General features: G+C 40.6%; 1 protein-coding gene across 9 annotated transcripts in view; it reads right to left on the bottom strand.

Annotated features, from left to right (window-relative positions):
• Positions 1-1,739: 1,739 nt before the first annotated feature.
• CCDC30 (coiled-coil domain containing 30) overlaps positions 1,740-19,633 on the bottom strand; it is an 80,095-nt gene continuing 62,201 nt past the window's right edge. For 5 of the 9 annotated variants that reach the window (XM_074334527.1, XM_074334528.1, XM_074334530.1 and 2 more), the window contains 6 exons: positions 13,700-13,841; positions 9,723-9,859; positions 7,784-7,898; positions 6,921-6,997; positions 3,207-3,271; positions 1,740-2,853 (listed from right to left, as the gene is read on the bottom strand). In XM_074334527.1, coding sequence (XP_074190628.1) covers positions 2,717-2,853; positions 3,207-3,271; positions 6,921-6,997; positions 7,784-7,898; positions 9,723-9,859; positions 13,700-13,841 — 673 coding nt within the window. In that variant the 3' untranslated portion in view covers positions 1,740-2,716. Of the gene's footprint in view, positions 2,854-3,206; positions 3,272-6,904; positions 6,998-7,783; positions 7,899-9,722; positions 9,860-13,699; positions 13,842-19,633 lie in introns of those variants that run through there. The other 4 variants (XM_074334529.1, XM_074334534.1, XM_074334535.1 and 1 more) reach the window with 2 other exon arrangements.

Below are 19,633 nucleotides of genomic sequence, written 5' to 3'. Positions count from 1 at the left end.
CTACGTTACATTATCTGGCTGCCACCTACCTGGCCTCGTCTTGTATTACTTGCCCTCAGTTACTATACTCTGGCCTTTCTGTTCCTCAAGGTCACAGACAGATACAGTAGTCCCCCCTTATCCACGTTTTCACCTTTCTGGGCTCAGTTACCTGCTATCAACCGCAATCCAAAAATAGTAAATGGAAAATTACAGAAATAAGCAATTCATAAGTTTTAAATTACATGCCTGGGATGTGGATCATCCCTTTGTCCAGTGTATCCATCCTGTATGTGCTACCTGCCCATTAGTCACCTAGTAGGTGTCTTGGTTCTTAGATCAACTGTCAAGGTATGGAGCTTGTGTTCAAGCTATGTCACAATGCCTGTGTCATTCACCCTATTTCATCTCACATGTATCACATCACAAGAAGGGTGAGTACAGTACAAGATATTTTGAGGGACCACATTCACATAACTTTTATTACAGTATATTGTTATAATTGTTCTATTTTATTGTTACTGTTAATCTGTTACCGTGCCTAATTTATCAATTATTTATCATAGGTATGTATGTACATATGTATAGGAAAACATAGTATAATATATACAGGGTTCGGTACTATCTATGGTTTCAGGCATCTACTGGGGGTCTTGGAACTGTTGACTGGCCAAAATAACTCTCCAGACAATCCACCAAAAAGTGGTTTATTTGAGAAAAGAAAAAAAAAACAAAACCACCACAGCAATGTGGGAATGCACACCTCTGGCTTGGGCTCCAACTGGCCACACACGTGCAAAAATAGAGAGCCCCTTTCCAAGAAGACCTCTCTATAGATGAATCCCTCCCTTGGGAGTTACCACAAAGTTTTAACAGAAGTCGGGACTAGAGAGTTAACAAGGAGCCCAGCTCCACCCATAGTCCTCCCAGCTCTATGGTTAGTCATCTTAAGCTACCAGTTCATTTTTATTATAATGTATCCTCCTCGTTTAAGAGTGACTACTGTCCTCCCTTTAGGGCCTTGGTACTAGCTGTTAACTGTCTTTAATACTCTTCTAGATCTCAGTGAGGGTGGGGAGTGCTCCTTGTAGCTCAAGTCTCAGCTCGGATGTCACTCAGATGGGAAATGGCACCTAATCTAAAGTAGACCTCAATCACTGGTTTATTTTTTTCATCCACTCACCATCCAAAATTATATGGTCAGTCTCCCCACCTCACCCCCGCCACACACACATACACCTTTCAACTTCATAGCATATTAACTGTATGAAAGCAGACTCTCCTTGTCTGTCTTCACAGATGTGGCTACAGTGTCCACTATTGAGTAGCATATAGTAGGGATTCAATGAGTGGATTCAATGAATTGAGTGAAAGAAGGTGAACTTGGGCAAGGTTTGAAGTCAGAGCAAGCATTTGGTATCATAGCTATTATTTCCTGTACCCTTTGATCACCCTTTCCAGTTCAGTGGCGTGAGAAGGCAAGGGTTGCACATAAAAATTCAGTTATATCTCAACTTATGGGGCTCTTTTATTTCTGGTTACTCTCCCTCTCCCCTTGGTCTCCTCTCTATCTCCAATTGAAGATGCTGAAGGAAGAGGAGAATATGGGGGGGAAGAGGGAGAAAGGGAAGAGGGAGCAGCAGGAGTCACCCTTCAGTATAGATTTTATACCAACTATTTTAGAATAAATCTTTAAAATTGACAATGTCCAATGTTGATGAGGTTGTGGAAAACTAGTACACTCAAACTGCAAGTGAAAATAAATGAAAATATCTAGCATTTATTAAGCAGTTCCTCAATGCAAAATACACGCTTCACTTCATATGGTCCTCACAACTCTATGGGATAGGAACTATTATTGTTCCCATTTTATGCATCAAGAAATTGAAGCTTAAAGAGGTTGACTGTAAAAACAGTAGTATGTTGATATTTTTTAAAAAGCAATGAAACAAGTGATGTACCAAAGCTCTGTAACATTTATCTTGTGAATTTGTTTTCTGGATTAAGAGAAGAAAAGAGCTAACTTCACAAAGACTTTCACCACAGCATAATCTTAATTAGCGAAAAAGTTGAAACAACTTGGATGTCAAATAACAAGAGAATTTATACAACATCAACATAATAGACTATCACATGACTATTGAAAGAATCATTATGAAGAGTTTAAATATGGGACAGTGTTTCATGGTGATTAAATTAAAAATCAGACTATGAAAATACAATATAATAATCATTTAAAATATATGAATTTGAATAAGAACCAGAAGGGAATAACTCCAAAAAGAAAATAGTAGTGTTCAGTATGTGGCATTATAGGAGGGTTTTTTCCTTCTTTTGAAAGTATTTGCTTTAATGTGATGATAGGTTTTTACTTTAAAAAAAACACAATACCCATAATACTAGGAATACTGAATCAGCCATATATGTGTTCTGCTGAACAGAAACCTCTATTAAATCATTGAACTATGTTGATCAATACAAGGCATTTGAGGATATCAAACAAATGTGAGAAATCCATGTTTAGAACTGGTTTAATGACTTTATCAGCAATTTTGAAGACTCCTGGCTGATGTCAAGTGAGGATCTGTCATAAGTCTTCTCCACATCATGTTCCACCTTCATGCCCAAGCTTTAAGTTAGCAGCTTTGATCAGTCTGGTTTAGACACTAGTGACTTTATAGTTCTGACTTTTGATCTTGTTCTTGGACGCAGTGTGTGTCTTTCAGAGAAGCCACGTTTATGTATCCAGCTTTGGAATCCTGTGAACACGTAAGAGACTTGGGGAACTTGGGGTTTGCCACTGCTTCTTCTGACTTACGTTCTTCAGTCTCTTGACGACTTCCAGCTGACTGTGCCAAACCTGTTCCCGAAAAACTAAGAAAGACTACGTGTGAGGACTCTGTGTAGATGGGGGTCTCTTGGCAGCACTTTGGGGTTACAGGGATAAGGCTTCAACAGGATTTCAGTTTTGACAACTGTTAAACACAAAGACAACCAAATAAAATTTACCCTGCACTTATGTTTATGGATTATCTTCTACCTTAAGTCAGGATTCTGTCAAGAGTGGGGGGTGAAGCAGTGGTGAAGCGAGAAGGAATTGGAAAGTTTAAATACTAAATATGGAGAAAATTACCACCACATGCTATGCTTTCTCAAGCCAGCAGCTCAGGACTGGTTAGGCAGCCATGACGCTCAGGCACATACATGACTATCTTGACTTTACTAACCTGGAGCTTGGGAGAGGCACGATTTTATTAAATACTTCAAATTCAGGGGTGCCACTACTCGCTTCCTAAAAAGAAAGAAAGCATGAATTTAAAATTTTTAATGATAAACCACTGGCACGATAATTCTAGAACTATGCTTTATATATGTATTTTGGTTAATGCAATCCCCTCACCTCAAACCTGTTAGAGGGACCATCATCAAAAAGAGATGACAAATGTTGGCAAGGATGCACTATTGGTGGGAATATAAATTAGTCAGCCACTATGGAAAACAATATGGTTTCTCAGGAAATTAAAAATAGAACTAATGTATGATCCAGCAATCCCATTTCTGGGTATTTATCTGAAGGTAACAAAATCACTGTCCTGAAGACATATGTGTACCCCAGGTACATTGCAGCATTATTTAAATAGCCAAGACATGGAAGCAACCTAAGCATCCACTGATGGATGAATGGATAAAGAAATTCACACACACACACACACACACACACACACACACACACACACACACACACACAATGGAATATTATTCAGCCATAAAAAGGAAGCCATTTGTGACAACAGGGATGGACCTCGAGGGAATTATGCTAAGTGAAGTAACTCAGACAGAGAAAGACATGTGCCATGTGATCTCACTTATACGTGGAATCTAAAAAACCAAACTCATAGAAACATTGATTAGATGTGTGGTTGCTAGAGGTGAGTGTGGGGTGGAGAATGGGGTAATTAGGTGAAGGTGGTTAAAAGGTACAAATTTCCAGTTATATAATGTACAACATGATGACTATATTTTACTGTATTATATATTTGAAAGTTGCTAAGGGAGTAGATCTTAAAAGTTTTCACGATAAGGAAAAAATTATAAGTATGTGAGGTAATGGACTACTGTGGTAATCATTTTGCAACATATGCATATATCAAATCACATTGTACACTTTAAATTTACACAATGTTATACTTGCACGTCAATTATATCTCCATAAAACTGGAAAAAGATGTAATCCTTATTACCTATAAAGTATTTGGTAATTATAAATGTCATGCTTTTTATATTAATGCTTTCACTGCTATTCGGCTTTTTATATCTGCTTTTCTATATGAATTATCTCATATTAGATAAGTTTTTACTTAATATGCTGGCAAACATTTTCTGTCCATTTAGACCATTAAACAGTACTTGTTTTGAGCTCTATGACTTTAAAACCCAAATACTCTTTCTCAGAAAAACATAGACTAATGCAGACCAAATTTTATATACACTTGATTCCTCTGAACTTGTACCTCAGTTTAACCTTTGATATAGACCACCAAGTTTCTGTGAGAAATTCTTAGTTATCCTGAAAGAAGTTAGAAGCTTACACGAGGTTGGACAATTAAATTGGCGAACTTGTTGCAATGATGTTGCTAACCTTTTTTATATCAGAGGAATTATTTATATCAGAGGAATCATTATGAATTTGTACCAGCTGGACAGTTAACCAAGTTTACTATTTGGAAGTGCTGAAAAGGCTGCATGATAAAGTTAGATGACTGGAACTTTTTGCCAACAATTCATGGCTCTTGCATCACGACAATGTACCAACTCACACAGCACTGTCTGTGAGGGAGTTTTGAGCCAGGAAACAAATAACTGTATTGGAACACCCTCCCTACTCACCTGAAGTCATTGTAGAATGACTTCTTTATTTACCTGACGATAAAGGAAACATTGAAAGGAAGACATTTTGATGGCATTCAGGACATCAAGGGTAATACAACAGCTCTGATGGCCATTCCGGAAAAAAGAGTTCCAAAACTGCTTTGAAGGGTGGACTAGGCGCTGGCGGTGCATAGCTTCCCAAGGGGAGTATTTTTGAAGGTGACCGTAGTGATATTCAGCAATGAGATATGTAGCACTTTTTCTAGGATAAGTTCGCAAACTTAATTGTCATACCTCATATATACTGATCTATTTGCAATACATGACACTCAGTCACTGAAAATCAAGAGATTTGGGAAATGTAAGCAGCAGTTGTGCAACCTCAGATATATAAGTATCATTTAACTTCTCTGGCTTTTATCTCCCTCTTGTATAAAATAAGGGAATTGAATTGGAAAATCCTTAAGATTCTAAATTTATAAATAATATTTAAGTTGTTTATTCCAATATATGTCAAGATGTTACAAGTTAGTACTTTGTCACACATGGAATATTGAGCTTGATGAGTCCTGACCCGTGTGACATTTATTATCCTGATTTGAGGATAAATAATATTGTGGGTCTTTTTAAAAAACTAAATTTATTGGAGTATCATTGGTTAAAAACATTATATAAATTTCAGGGGTACAGCATTAAAGTACTACATCTATATACAAGGTCTGATCAAAAACTACAGTGAATGTTTAAATTTAAAAAAATTTATTACAGTAAAAGACACACTGCCATTAATCCCCTTCAAAATACTCCCCCTCGCTTCAAACTCACTCATCCCATCATTCTTGCCACTTTCTGAAGCAGTTCTGAAAGTCCTGTTTGGTGAAGGTCTTTAGTTGCGTTTTGTGGCTGCCTCAATGTCCTGAATCACTTTGACTTTGGGGAAGAGCCAGAAGTCACATGGTGCCAGATCTGGTGGTGGATGAAGACACACTGTAATGTTTTTATTGGACAGAGACAGAAATTGCCATATACCAGAAGCGATGCATGACACGGAGCATTGTCACGATGGAGGATGAAACAGTTTGCCCATTTCTCAGGCCATTGTTTACACACATCATTTCTTTCTTTAACCCCCCTTTTTTCTGGTTCCCCCTACTCTGGTTCAAGCCTTTGTTTCTAATTGTGTAGGACACAGCTCCCTGGCCCATGCCGCTCACAGCAGCTCACCACAGCTCACACCAAGCTCTGGCTGCTCACAGCAGCCCAGCTCCAGGGAAAGCCATTGTTCACGATCTTAGCTGTAGAGCGCGCAGCTCACTGACCCATCTGATAATCGAACTGGCAACCTCTATGTTAGGAATACGGTGCTCCAACCACCTCAGCCACCAGGCTGGCCCACACATCGTATCTTAAATGCTGGTAAAAACACGAAAGAGGATTTCCAAAACTGCTTCAGAAAGTGGCAAGAATGATGGGATAAGTGTGTTCGAAGCGAGTATTTTGAGAAGGATTAATGGCAATGTGTCTTTTACTATAATAAATTTTATTTAAACATTCACCGTATTTTTGGATCACACCTTGTACTCAATTGTGTACTCACCACCTGAAGTCTAGTTTCCTTCTGTTACCCTATATCTGACCCCCTTTACCCTCTGTATTCTCCTCCCACCTCCTCTCCCCTCTGGTAACCAACACTCTGTTCTCTGTATCTACGAATATGAGTTTATTTTTTGTTTGTTCATTTGTAATATTGTGGATGTTAAAGCTATTGGTCCTAGTGTATATTCCATTAAGGCTTCTAACTCAGCACCTAGGGTGCTTATTCATGTATGTGTCTGTCCTTCTCTGTTAGACTGGGCCTCTGAAAGCAGGGTCTATCTTCATACTCCTAGGACGTAGCATCATTCCTGCAATTGATAAATGTTTGTTGAATGAATAAGTAAAAGTAAATGACAGGCAATTAAGAACGGTTGTAGCTCAAGCAAAGACAAAAACTACTGAAAATTAGGCTATATAATCTGGCGGTTCTACTTTTGACAAAATCAGCAAAACATCTTACATGGCTTGGAAATCACCTTTCTGAGAGCAAACAAGATGCAGGTCGTATGCTCATAGCAATAGTACCCAACACTCGGGTTCCACATGAAGTATCCTGGGAGGAAACATCTAGCATGTGATACAAGCCAGGGAAGAAAGCAAGCAACATGTATCCTGGATTTAAAATGCAAATCTGCTCACTGAATTCCCTCTTGCTGACTCGCTTAACCAACTAGACTCTGGACCTTGTCTGAACCTGTACTACTGACCACATCTCTCTGGACCTGGCTACTGGTCTGCTTGGATTTTTGTAACATAATTGCTTTTCTCTGCCTCACATATTCTTTTTAGGCTGGATTCCTTGCTAGACCAGATTAGCTTCACTTTCCTCTTTGAACTTCAGATTTACTCATCTCTTAGATGTGGCTGGAACAATACATGGTGAACACGGTTGTTGAGAATGGGGCATACATGCGAAAACATTTAACATTCATTCACTCTCAAATATTAATGGAGCACCTGGCCATAGATACAATGACATATGAGATACAATCCTTGCCCTCCAGGATCTCACCGCTGAGTTGGTGAGATAGAAAAGTAAAAAGGCAATGGCAATATAGTGGGTTAAGGAAGAAGCTATGAGGCATATATGAATTGCTTTGGGATTGCAAAGGAGGAGAGCATTTATTAAAGCTGACCCAGTGAAAAGAGAGCAAAGCTGGCCAAGGGCAGACTCAGGGTTGGCTGCCCTCGTGTGCACCAATGAGATTCTATGCCACAGTCCACCGTGAGGTCAAGTGCAGGCTACAGCTCTATGAAGAAGATGAGGGGAAGAGAGAACACAGCAACCTTAGCAACCTAAACTTCATGTTAAAAACCTGGTGGGAAGCACACATCTTACCTCTCCTCTGCGAATCTGGATGCTACTTATAATGCGCTCTAAGAAGCCAACCTGCTGTGTGAGCCGGAGACTGTTTTCCTGTAATTGCTTATTTTCTTTATCCAGGAAAAGTATTCTAAGAACGGGATAAATCAGAGGCATAACTAAAAGTTTCGGCATCATTACTAAAAACTCAAAACTATGTCCCACTTCCCACTTGTTCTGGGTCTTAGCCCACTGTCCAGATTGTAGAACTCTGGCAGACTAACTCTCACAATATTCCAAAACCAAGTAAAAATTAATGAGCTTCTGCCTGTCGTAGTCGTTAAATACAGGGAGCAGAGACATACTATGCGCAAGAGTATGAAAGGCACTGTTCCAGCTCTTGAGGCACTTAAGGGAGGATATGATCGCCTTTAGGAGTGGGCCTGAAAAAATAGACTCTGCGTCCCTTCAAATACTATAGCTACACAGTCTGCATCTGGCCCTGATCTCACAGGTCACCCCACACATTAGTAGTAGTAGCAGCAGCAGCAACAGCACAACCATTTACTGAGTATTTACCGTGTACATAGGCCCTGTAATGTGGCCACACAGGAAGCCCTTGAAGCTATTAGCTTATTTAATCCTTACAACAACCCCATGGACTAGGTTGTTATGAAGCCTATTTTACAGGTGAGGAAACTGAAGCGCAGAGAGGGGAAGGTAACTTGCGTAAGAAGATGAACCCAGAAGGCCGTGGAGCTGGGATGCCAACCCCGGTCTCTCCGCGTTCTAGGCCTGAGCTCCTGAGCACTGGACCAGGCCGCTCTCCAACTCCACGGTTCACAGAGCACCCGTGACAGTACAGTAGTGTTGGTCAGAGATCTGTGTTTGAGTTCCGGTTCTCTCACTTGCTAGCTGTGTGATCCTTGTCAAATTACTAAATCTGAGCCTCAGTTTCCTCATTTGTGAAGTGAGGAAACATCCTGTAGAAGAAACTTACTCTAAGGAAAACATCCAAGTCCAATCCAGGTGACCAGTGTGCGTGTCTTCACGAGGGCAAGACAGGAAGTTTATTAACGTTCAGGTAAGGGTAACACGTCCATTGTGTTGGGACTGTCAGGAACAATGACACCGTTTGCCAAGGGCAATGGATTATACAGAATATAGGAAAGGGTTGACTCAGATAGTGACAGATAACCGGAGACTGCCCAGGCCTGCCTGGAGCAAGGTGCGCCCAGAGCAGTGGAAAGGAGAGCTCCAGTCTCCGCTGCTGAGGTTCGAGCACTGCTCTCCACTGACCAGGCTGGTGGGCTCCTAACAGTCTGCACCTTAGCTTGTCACCCATCAAACAAGGCTCCCTCCTAAGACTGGTGTGAAGATTAAATGAATATACAGAGAGAGAGATTAGAACAGTGCCTAGTATAGAGTAACTGCTCAAAAAAGTGTTAATTATTATAGGTATTATTGGTGATACTATCTACTAAGATCAACCCACTCTCTTTGCTCTAATTCTGGGCTCCAAGAAAACTTTTGATTGTAATGACAGTTTCTTATAGAGGAGAGAATGCTTGGGCTGGCGGATATGTGAATTCTTGTCTGCTGGGAATACTTCTCATTACAAATGCATACATTTTGTATCCTGTGGGTTTCGTCATTAGTAAGAGCCTGATACTCTCCTGTTTCACCTTGATTCCATAGGTATCAAACGATAAAAATGAGTGTCAACACACACAAAGGAACAGGCCGGAATGAGCACAGCAGGTCCTCAAGGAGGCAATGCCACCATGAAAGCGCCTACCTGAATGGCAGGCCCGCCCGCTCCATGATATTTTGCTCTTTAATTTCACAACTTCTGCCATTTGTGTGAACTGCTGAAAACAGCAGATGGCAGAGCAAGAGTTATGAGATAGGCCACAAACTCAAAGGACAGCCTCTGGAACCATCTCTGGAACCAGTTTGGCAGGACCTCACCTACCTGTGTTGGACTGAAGATATTATGCATTTGTTGTCGTGGATCAATTCTTCTTGCTCTGTGAGCTGTTCCAGAAGTTTCCTTTTTTCTAGGAGCAGGATATCATTTTGGGCAGTGACCTGGTCCTGGAATGCCTTCTTCTAGGGATAGAAAAAGTCCCCTAATTACCACAGCAGGAGAAAAATATAAATTTAAGAGCATCAGCCTGTTTATAACTCTGATAGTAAATTTCCCTTATTTACTTTTTCTCTCCTGTCTTTTAGGCTGTTTTCACCTGTTTGTTGACAGTGTCAGCTAGATTGTTCTTCTATATATTTTGGTTGTTTATGTCATGTATTTCGTTTGGACATTTACTCATGCTTTTGGGCTAACATTAAAAAATATCTGAGCGCTCAACTTTGAATAAGATCCCAACAATCTCATCTGTATTTGAACTCCATTAAGTATCAAATCACTAACAAATACAGCTGAATTCTCTGAAGTTCCAGATTGAAAAAAATGTCCATATAATACATTTCCATCTGCTTTGTGGTTAAGAGTCTTTTTAAGGAAAAGAGAGGAAGATGGGAATTCAGCCACCTCACTTGGCAACCAGTGTCAGGAGCTCAGGTGGCTTGGCAAGTCAAGCATGTCAGCCAGGTACTGATAATATTCTTGCAATGATGATGCTACAACAATTTCTAGATGGACATCATGTTTCATGTTCTACCAACAATTACCCGTGAAGGCAATACTTAGTGAAGTTGTAGCTAAAATGACAAAGGAGTGTATTTTGTGAAAAAAAAATACTTCCTTGTACTGAGTCAGTCGATATTAGTAAATATCACACTGTTATTGAGTTTAGAAGCCCACAAATGTAGAATTCCCCTTCTCATTTCACAGTGACCTGTCAGTGGTAACAGGCAAGTGCTTTCACCTTTACGTGTTTGTACCTCACCTGCCAGTGGTGGGAGTGAGTGGGGTGGGAGAAGAATAATGAGCTCTGGGAAAGGGGTGAATCACAGGGCTAAGAGGGACAACTTTCTTTTAAATAATGTACTAATTAAGAGCATTCAGAAAAGATTGTCCATATATGTGGAATCTTAAAAACAAAAAAACAAAAACAAAAAACAGACTCATAAGGCTGGCCCGGTGGCTCAGGCGGTTAGAGCTCCGTGCTCCTAACTCCGAAGGCTGCCGGTTCGATTCCCACATGGGCCAGTGGACTCTCAACCACAAGGTTGTCGGTTCAACTCCTCGAGTCCCGCAAGGGATGGTGGGCTCCGCCCCCTGCAACTAAGATTGAACACGGCACCTTGAGCTGAGCTGCCGCTGAGCTCCCGGATGGCTCAGTTGGTTGGAATGCATCCTCTCAACCACAAGGTTGTCATTTCGACTCCCGCAAGGGATGGTGGGCTGCGCCCCCTGCAACTAGCAAAGGCAACTGGACCTGGAGCTGAGCTGCGCCCTCCACAATTAACACTGAAAGGACAACAACTTGAAGCTGAACAGCACCCTCCACAACTAAGATTGAAAGGACAACAACTTGACTTGGAAAAAAGGCCTGGAAGTACACACTGTTCCCCAATAAAGTCCTGTTCCCCTTCCCCAATAAAATCTTTAAAAAAAACCAACAAAACAGACTCATAGATACAAAGAACAGATTGGTGGTTGCCAGAGGCAAGGGATAGGAGATGGATGAAATGGGTGAAGGGGGTTAAAAGGTACAAAGGTCATGAGGATATAATGTACAGCATGTGAGTGTAGTTAATAATACTATGATGTATATTTGAAAGTTGTTAACAATGTATGGTGATAGATGTTAACTAGACTTATTGTGGGGACCATTTTGCAATATGTACAAATATAGAATAATTATGTTGTACAACTGAAACTAATATAATGTTGTATGTCAATTATATCTCAAAAAGGGAAAGAAAAAAAAAAAGACTGTCCATCAAAGAGTTATAAGGAAGGAGACTACATTGTGTTCTGAAATAAATCATTCCAGATTTTAAAGTCTTTCATCCAGGACCCTTCAGTGTCTCCTCTTGTATTATTTAAACATGTTTGTGGTAAGAATTGAGAATAAAAGGAGCCATCCCACAAATAACACTCTCTGCAGTTATAACTGGATTAGAAAGAAAATTGAATGGGATAGGCTACTGGCTCCCTGTCCTTTGGAAATTCCATATTTCTTTGAACCAAAAAGTCAGGACATCTGCTCTAATAATAGTATAAAATATTTGAGGAAATCTGGTTTAGACGGTCAAATCTGAACAACAGTCAGAGGATTCGCTGGCTCACTGTATATAGAGAAGGCTGAAGAATGAAGCTGAAAATGGTGGCATTATTTTCTGGATACTTGGTGCTTAGAAATTGAGTCCATCTTTTATATGCTTAGGTCTCTGGTCCATGGGCCCTAAAATAGGTAAAATCTAGACCACTAGGTTTGTACCACTGTGGCATTAAAAGATATCACGTGGTCTTCTCTAGGCTAAGCATTTCCAATTCTAGTAACAATTTCTCTTGTGAACTATGTATCTACTAACTAACATGCTTCTAAGAGATTTTTCACCAAAAAGAAGAAAATACCAGCTATGAAAATTTATGTGCCAGGTATCACTTTAGGCATTTTTTAATCCTCACAAAAGCCTGGTGAGGTAGGGATTTATTTCCCGGATAAGGAAAATTATATATAGGAACTTGCACAAGGGCACAGACCGATTAAGTGGTAGGGCTAGACTTTGCATCTAAGTCTGTCTAAGGCCAAAGCCCATAGTGCACGCTTCATGGCAGTGAGCAAAAGGTCCCGTTACACTTTCTTAACCTCTGCGTATTTGCGATCGCCAGTATCTTTCATGAAGACCTGTGGTTCTTTTGGTAGATGTATTCGTTTCCTAGGGCTGCTGTAACAAATTACCACAATTTGGGAGGATTAAAACAACAGGGATTAATTTTCTCACAGTTCTGGAGGCTAGAAATCTAAAATGTCAGCAAGGTTAGTTCCTTCTGCAGGCTCTGTGGGAGAATCTGTTCTATGCCTGTCGCCTAGCTGGTGGTTGCTGGCAATCCTCGGTGTTCCTTGGCTTGTACCATAATCACTCCAATCTCTGCCTCCTTCGTCACATGGCCTTCTTCCCCTGGGTATGTCTGTGTGTGTCTTCTCTTCTTTTTATAAGGACATTAGTCACATTGGATTTAGGGTTCACTAAACCTGTGTATAGTCTGGGAATTCTAAACCTGGAGTCCATAATAGCCCGTGGAATAACTGAAATTACATGAATTATTTTGGTATCCTTGGTACAGAGGGATGGTACAATAAAAATTCATTGGGTGTGGAAATGAGCACTTCAGGAGTGAGGACAGAGTTTTCAAAATGCTGAATTGGGCTAGGGGTCTCAAGAAGGGAAAACATTACTGGCCAAGTCAGTTGCTCTCCATTTTGAATTTACGTAGTGTAATGATCTCAAGACCATTCTGCTTTGGACTCCACTCATCTGTCCCCTGTCCTACCTCCCCACACACCAGTAAGTCCCAAGGGCAGAAGGCAAACATAAAGAAACCATGGATATTTAGAAATAAGCTTGAAGGCACTGGTTAAGGATTGATAAAGGAATAGCGATCATCTATTTTCACTGCCATTTAAATAAACAGAAGTTGGAGGCAAAATGAGTTCTACAGAAAGTAGGAATGAGTTACTGAGGGTGTTTTTGAAGTTTGACAAAGGGTGTTTAAGAAATGATATTTTCATTTGAAGGCAAGACACTAAAACTGGCAGTGCAGAATATTTTCAGTGTCCAACTTGGTTTAGCATCACTATGAGTCTTCCATCCTTTTTGGCAGGGTTTAAACAATGACTCACATTGAAAGAGGCTTAAAGAAAAGAAATGAAAACACGGGCCATGAAGAGGCCACAGATAAATTAATAAGTAAGTGGGCTTTTTCTAAACGATGGGCCATCAGCATCCTCAGTGACCCTTCACCTTTCTTTTTCTCACCTTTGCTACTTGTTGCCGCAGTATTCCAATTTCACTTTCAAGTTGTTTAATTCTCCCATCTCGTAGCTCCACTTCATGAACTAAACGATCCTTGACTCTGTGAAACTTGGCTTTGTAATGGTGATGTTTCTCATTATAGTTTCTGTAAAAGTAAATTTAAATACAGCCACACCTGAACACAGTGAGCATTTTTTTTGGCCTCCTCAATATGCACCTTTCTTGGCTTTCCTCTTCTTGCTTTGTCAGGGCCTGGCCCCAGATATGGATACATGTCCTGCCTCACATCTGGAGGACTTCTTGTCCCCAAGTGAGGGAATGTACCAAAGATAACCTCCTAAAGAACACCAGCTTTAGTCATCCCCATGGACTCAAGTCTCTGGCTTTTCTTGGTCTTGACCTGATGGTTGTGGCATAGCTTTAGCAAACAAGTTTAATTTAGGAAACTCCTTGACTTCTGATCGCTGATACCCAAATTCTGAATCCTGCTCCACTGATTCAGTCATTAATTTTAAAGTTTCTAGGTTTTGACTATACCTTTGGACAGTGATGTAACCCACACAATCTTGTCTGTTTTCCAGATAACTGGGTCGGCTCTCAGTCCCTGCCTTGAGTTTGGAACTTCTAAATGCCAATTCTATATAGGTCTCTGCTCAAGACTCTTACTCTCATTCTGACATAAATCTGACTTTCCGCCAATAAGCACAAGAAAAGATGGTCAACATTATTAGCTCTTAAGGAAATGCAAATGAAAACTACAATGAGATACAACTTCATATCCACTAGGATGGCTAAACTCTAAAATAAAGATAATAACATGGGCCGGCCCGGTGGCTCAGGCGGTTAGAGCTCCATGCTCCTAACTCCGAAGGCTGCCGGTTCGATTCCAACGTGGGCTAGTGGGCTCTCAACCACAAGGTTGCCAGTTCAATTCCTAGAGTCCCGCAAGGGATGGTGGGCAGCGCCCCCTGCAACTAAGATTGAACACGTGGAGCTGAGCTGCGCCCTCCACAACTAAGACTGAAAGAACAACAACTTGACTTGGAAAAAAGTCCTGGAAGGACACACTGTTCCCTAATAAAGTCCTGTTCCCCTTCCCCAATAAAAATCTTAAAAAAAAAAAAAAAGGTAATAACAAGGATGTAGTGATATTGGACCCTTCATACACTGCTAGCAGGAATGTCAAATGGAGCAGCCTCTTTGGAAAAAGCTTGGCAGTTCCTCAAATGGTTAAACAGAGCCATATGACCCAGCAATTCCACTCCTAGGAATATACCCAAGAGAAAGGAAAACATATGTCCACACAAAAAATTGTACATGAATGTTCACAGTAGCACTATTAACAATAGCCAAAGAGGTGGAAACCCAGATTTCTAACAACTAATGAATAATATACATAAACAAAATGTGGCATATACATACAAAGGAAATGGTGACACATGGTAAATTATAGAAAATTTGGGAAAAAATTCAACTCCCAATATGATCAGTATTATACTATTGTTGTACATCCTTCTATTCTTTTTTTTTTTTTTTTTTTTTTTTTTAAAGATTTTATTGGGGAAGGGGAACAGGACTTTATTGGGGAACAAGGGTCAAATTGTTGTACTTTCAATCTTAGTTGTGGAGGGTTCTGTTCAGCTTCAAGTTGTTCTTTCAGTCTTAGTTGTGGAGGGCGCAGCTCAGCTCCAGGTCCAGTTGCCAGTTGCTAGTTGCAGGGGGCACAGCCCACCATTCCTTGTGGGAGTCAAACCGGCAACCTTGTGGTTGAGAGGACAGGCTCCAACCAACTGAGCCATCTGGGAGCTCAGTGGCAGCTCAGCTCAAGGTGCCGTGTTCAATCTTAGTTGCAGGGGGCGCTGCCCACCATCCCTTGCGGGACTCGAGGAATTGAACTGGCAACCTTGTGGTTGAGAGCCCACTGGCCCATGTGGGAATCGAACCGGCAGCCTTTGGAGTTAGAAGCACGGAGCTCTAACCACCTGAGCCACCGGGCCGGCCCTTCTATTCTTTTTATAAGCATCTTTTGTTTAAACATTGTCTACATTAAAATTTTTTATGCTTGGGGGGCCAGTTAACTCAGTTGATTAGAGCCTAGTGCTGATAACACCAAGGTTGCTGGTTCAATCCCCGCATGGGCCACTGTGAGATGTGTCCTCCTTTAAATATATATACATATATATACTCTTTTCATTGATTATATCATAATCATTTTCCCATGCTGTTATCTAGTCTTCATAGCCACCATCTTTTATAGTTGTAATATGTTCCATCAAGCAAATGCATTATACTTGACCTAAAGATCTCCTACTGCTTGGTAGTCAGGCTTCTTCCTGTAGTGTCGTGCATGGGTTGAAGAGTATGTTTATGCTGGGAGGGCTTAGAGCCTTCCCTTGACATTGCTGGCTGGCTATTTGATACACCTATGGGCCTGGTAAGTTCTGTTGGGCAACTTGCCCGGAGAACGTTTGGATTTTCTAAGTTTATGTTTGGCTTTGTTAACTGCTAGCACTATGAGGCAGCACACTACTGATGTTCTAAAATTTAGGGACAGCTTTTCGCTTATGTGTAAGTAAAACCAGATGGTCTTTCTATTAATTTTACTTCAAAGAGGCAAAGAATTTGTTCCTCTGGAAGAGTGGTTGGGAAAACATGCGAAAAATAAGCATTGTCTGTGAAGGTCAGGGCCGGGATCAGGGGAATGAAAATGAAAATGAACCTAGAGTTCTGGCAGCTCCATTTCTTTCCTAAAGCTGTAGTTTGCAACCCTGCATCAGAGTCACATGGGGAAGCTTTTAGCAGAATATTGATCTCCATGTCCTATCCCAAAGATTCTGACTCCATTAATCTATCTTGGGGCCCAGGCATGTGCAGCCAGGGTTAGGATCCACTGTCCTAAAGGCTATGGACAAGTAACATGGGGACATATTCAGCCTCACTAGCCATCAGAGAACTCCAAAACAAAATGACAATTAATTTATGTCTACAAGTGAGCATTAAAAATCACAGCATATGTTGAGCAAAAGAAGTTCAGACACATATGCAGTATGATTCCACTTAGATGAAATTTTAGGAGAGACAGAAATTAGAAGAGTGGATGCCTGGGAGGAGCAGGGGCAGCAGGAGATACAGATGGGCTGCAAAAAGGTAGGAGAGAACTTTAAGGGATAATGGAAATGTTCTGTACCTTGATTGCAGTAGTAGTTAGGTGGGTGTATATACATTTGTCAAACCTCATCAAATTGTACATTTAAAATCTGTGCACTTATTATATTTAAGTTATACCTCAATTAAAACAAAGACTATTGGGGGAAATTTAATCAGAGCCTTCCCCCCAGTAGCAGCACCCTATGCTAATGAGGATGTGGTGAAATCACTACTATTACATCATAATGGCAGAAATTTTTGGTAGGATGCTTCAGAATGTTCATGAATACATTTTAAGATCCAGAGTTCCAGCTTTTTTATTTATTTCATTTTGTTTTTTTTTAAAATAAATTTTATTGGGGGACAGTGTGTTTCTCCAGGGCCCATCAGCTCCAAGTCCTTCAATCTAGTTGTGGAGGACGCAGCTCAGCTCTAAGTCCAGGTGTCGTTTTCAATCTTTAGTTGCAGGGGGTGCAGCCCACCATCCCATGCGGGAATTGAACCAGCAACCTTGCTGTTGAGAGCTCACGCTCTAAACAACTGAGCCATCCGGCCACCCCTCCGGAAGCTCAGCAGCAGCTAATTGTCTTCAATCTAGTTGTGGAGGGCGCAGCTCACTGGCCTATGTGGGAATAGAACCAGCAACCCTGTTGTTCAGAGCTCGCGCTCTAACCAACTCCACCATCCAGCTGCCCCCAGAGTTCTAGCTTTTTTATCAGTAATTCCACACCTGCGACCTTATTCTATAAAACTAATTTGTAAAATGAAAAATAGACATACCAAAATGTTTTTTCAGTGTTTCTTTGAATAAAAATATCAATCATAGGACCAGTGAGTAATTTTTTAACTAAGTTAGACTTGTGTTGGGAGGGTTGCTTCCAGCAGGCCTAGAACTGCCCTGAGCTATTTTGCTCAAGTTCTTGCTTGGCGCTGACCACTCAAGGAATGAAATATACTGATTACAACAGCGTTGCTTTGTAAGCACAGGTTCCAAGGAGTTTCATGGCAGTTTGCACCAGCTTGTCAACATAGTTTATTTATAACAGTGAAACTGATGATTTGCACCCCTGTCTCCATGAGACCCCAAAAGGCTCCGCTCTTTGAGGCTGGTTACACAGCAGAAATATGTGGACATGACCAGCAGAGAATGAAAAAGACATCAGTTGAGACTCCGTTTTGGGATCCCGACTTATGAGGTGTTTAGTGCACATATCGATGATTCCTGACCCGAGAGGAGGTGCATCCAGACATGGCCCTTACCCTGGGAGGACCTCTGGCTCCTGCCCAAGGGCTCTGGACTGCCTGCTGAGACAGCCATGGGCTGTATGCATATCCTGACTCAATTCTGTCACGATATTCTGTCCTCCTGCAATGAGCATTGTAACTGGGGTTCTGTTAGTTTTCTTTAGCAGTCAACCCTGTTTAACTGGCACTGTTCGCGTAAAGGCATATCAACTTTATGAAATCTAGTTTTGCAAAAATAAACAAATTCAAAGACTGTAGCAACAAAGCACAGTGCTTATGAGATGATATAAAATTTTATCTAAGCTATGATAGTAAAATCATAAAACTCTGAAACTGTTTATTGACAGAGACAAGAAGTGAACATGGGAGGGATTCTGGATAAGTTTTCTTTCATTCAAAAATTTGCACTGTTGTTTCGTTATTTGTGAAATGAATAAAAAATGTAACTGCCTAAAAACTAAATGTCATTTTTACCTTTGGAGACTGATATTGACCTAACATCATATATCAGTGTATCATATACATGTGTGTATATACATATATATGTATATATATTAGATTCAGTATCAATTCATTTGGCAAACATTGTGGCATTTTATATACTCTAGATCTAACACTTCATTCTGTCACCTTGCTCTAATAGCAAGATAAAATGTAGAAAGAGCACTGCATAGGTTATCAGATGACTGAGTTCTAGTCTAAGATCTGTAAGCAGCATGAAATGAACCACACATACTCCCTTGACCATGGTTTCTACATTTCTCAGTGATATTATGATCAAAGCAAGATAATGATACTAATGACTCTGAAACTTACTCTCTGCAGTAAACAATGGTTTTTAAATCATTATCATTAATGCCATCAACATAATAGGTAAGAACACAAAAGAATAAGAAACATCAACCTAAAAGGAATAAAGCGGAAGACTATGGAGCTGGTAGCAGAGAGGTGGGTCATGAAAAAGAAATGAAAAACAGATATAATAATAGCTGTGTGTTAGACACTGTTCTAAGTAAGCACTTTACATATGTTTATTCATTTATTTCTCACAACAACTTTATGAGATAATTACTGTTATTTTGCCCATTTTAAAGATGAGGGACCTCAGACACAGAGAGATTATATAACTCACCCAGGGTCACACAGCTAGCTTCTAGTAGAACCAGGATATGTACCCAGGCAGTATGGTTCCAGAGTCCATACTCTGAACCACTGTGCTACATTCCAGAGAGGAGGAGAGTGGGAGGAATATGGCGGAATGATGAGCAGGAAATAAAAGAAGGAGCAGGAAGCTCTGGAACAAATTTTTATTGCATACCTACTATATACCAGGGACTATGGATAAAAAGATGAAAAGCCTACAGCATGGTGAGGAAGACAGGCAGTGAATCACATTATTTCAAAACAGTGTGGCCAGTTCTTAATAACTACAGTCAGGCATGTATAAAGGGCTACATGGCCACAGAGAATGAGCACTTCATCCAGCCCAGGCTGGTGATGTCAAGGAAGTCTTCTTAGAGAAGGTGACTCCTAGTCTAAGAATTA

This window comes from Rhinolophus sinicus, linkage group LG06 (assembly GCF_036562045.2).
Source record: "Rhinolophus sinicus isolate RSC01 linkage group LG06, ASM3656204v1, whole genome shotgun sequence".
Taxonomy (NCBI): Eukaryota; Metazoa; Chordata; class Mammalia; order Chiroptera; family Rhinolophidae; genus Rhinolophus; species Rhinolophus sinicus.
The sequence above is the reverse complement of the archived record's forward strand: the minus strand, read 5'-3'. Positions and strand labels throughout refer to the sequence as shown.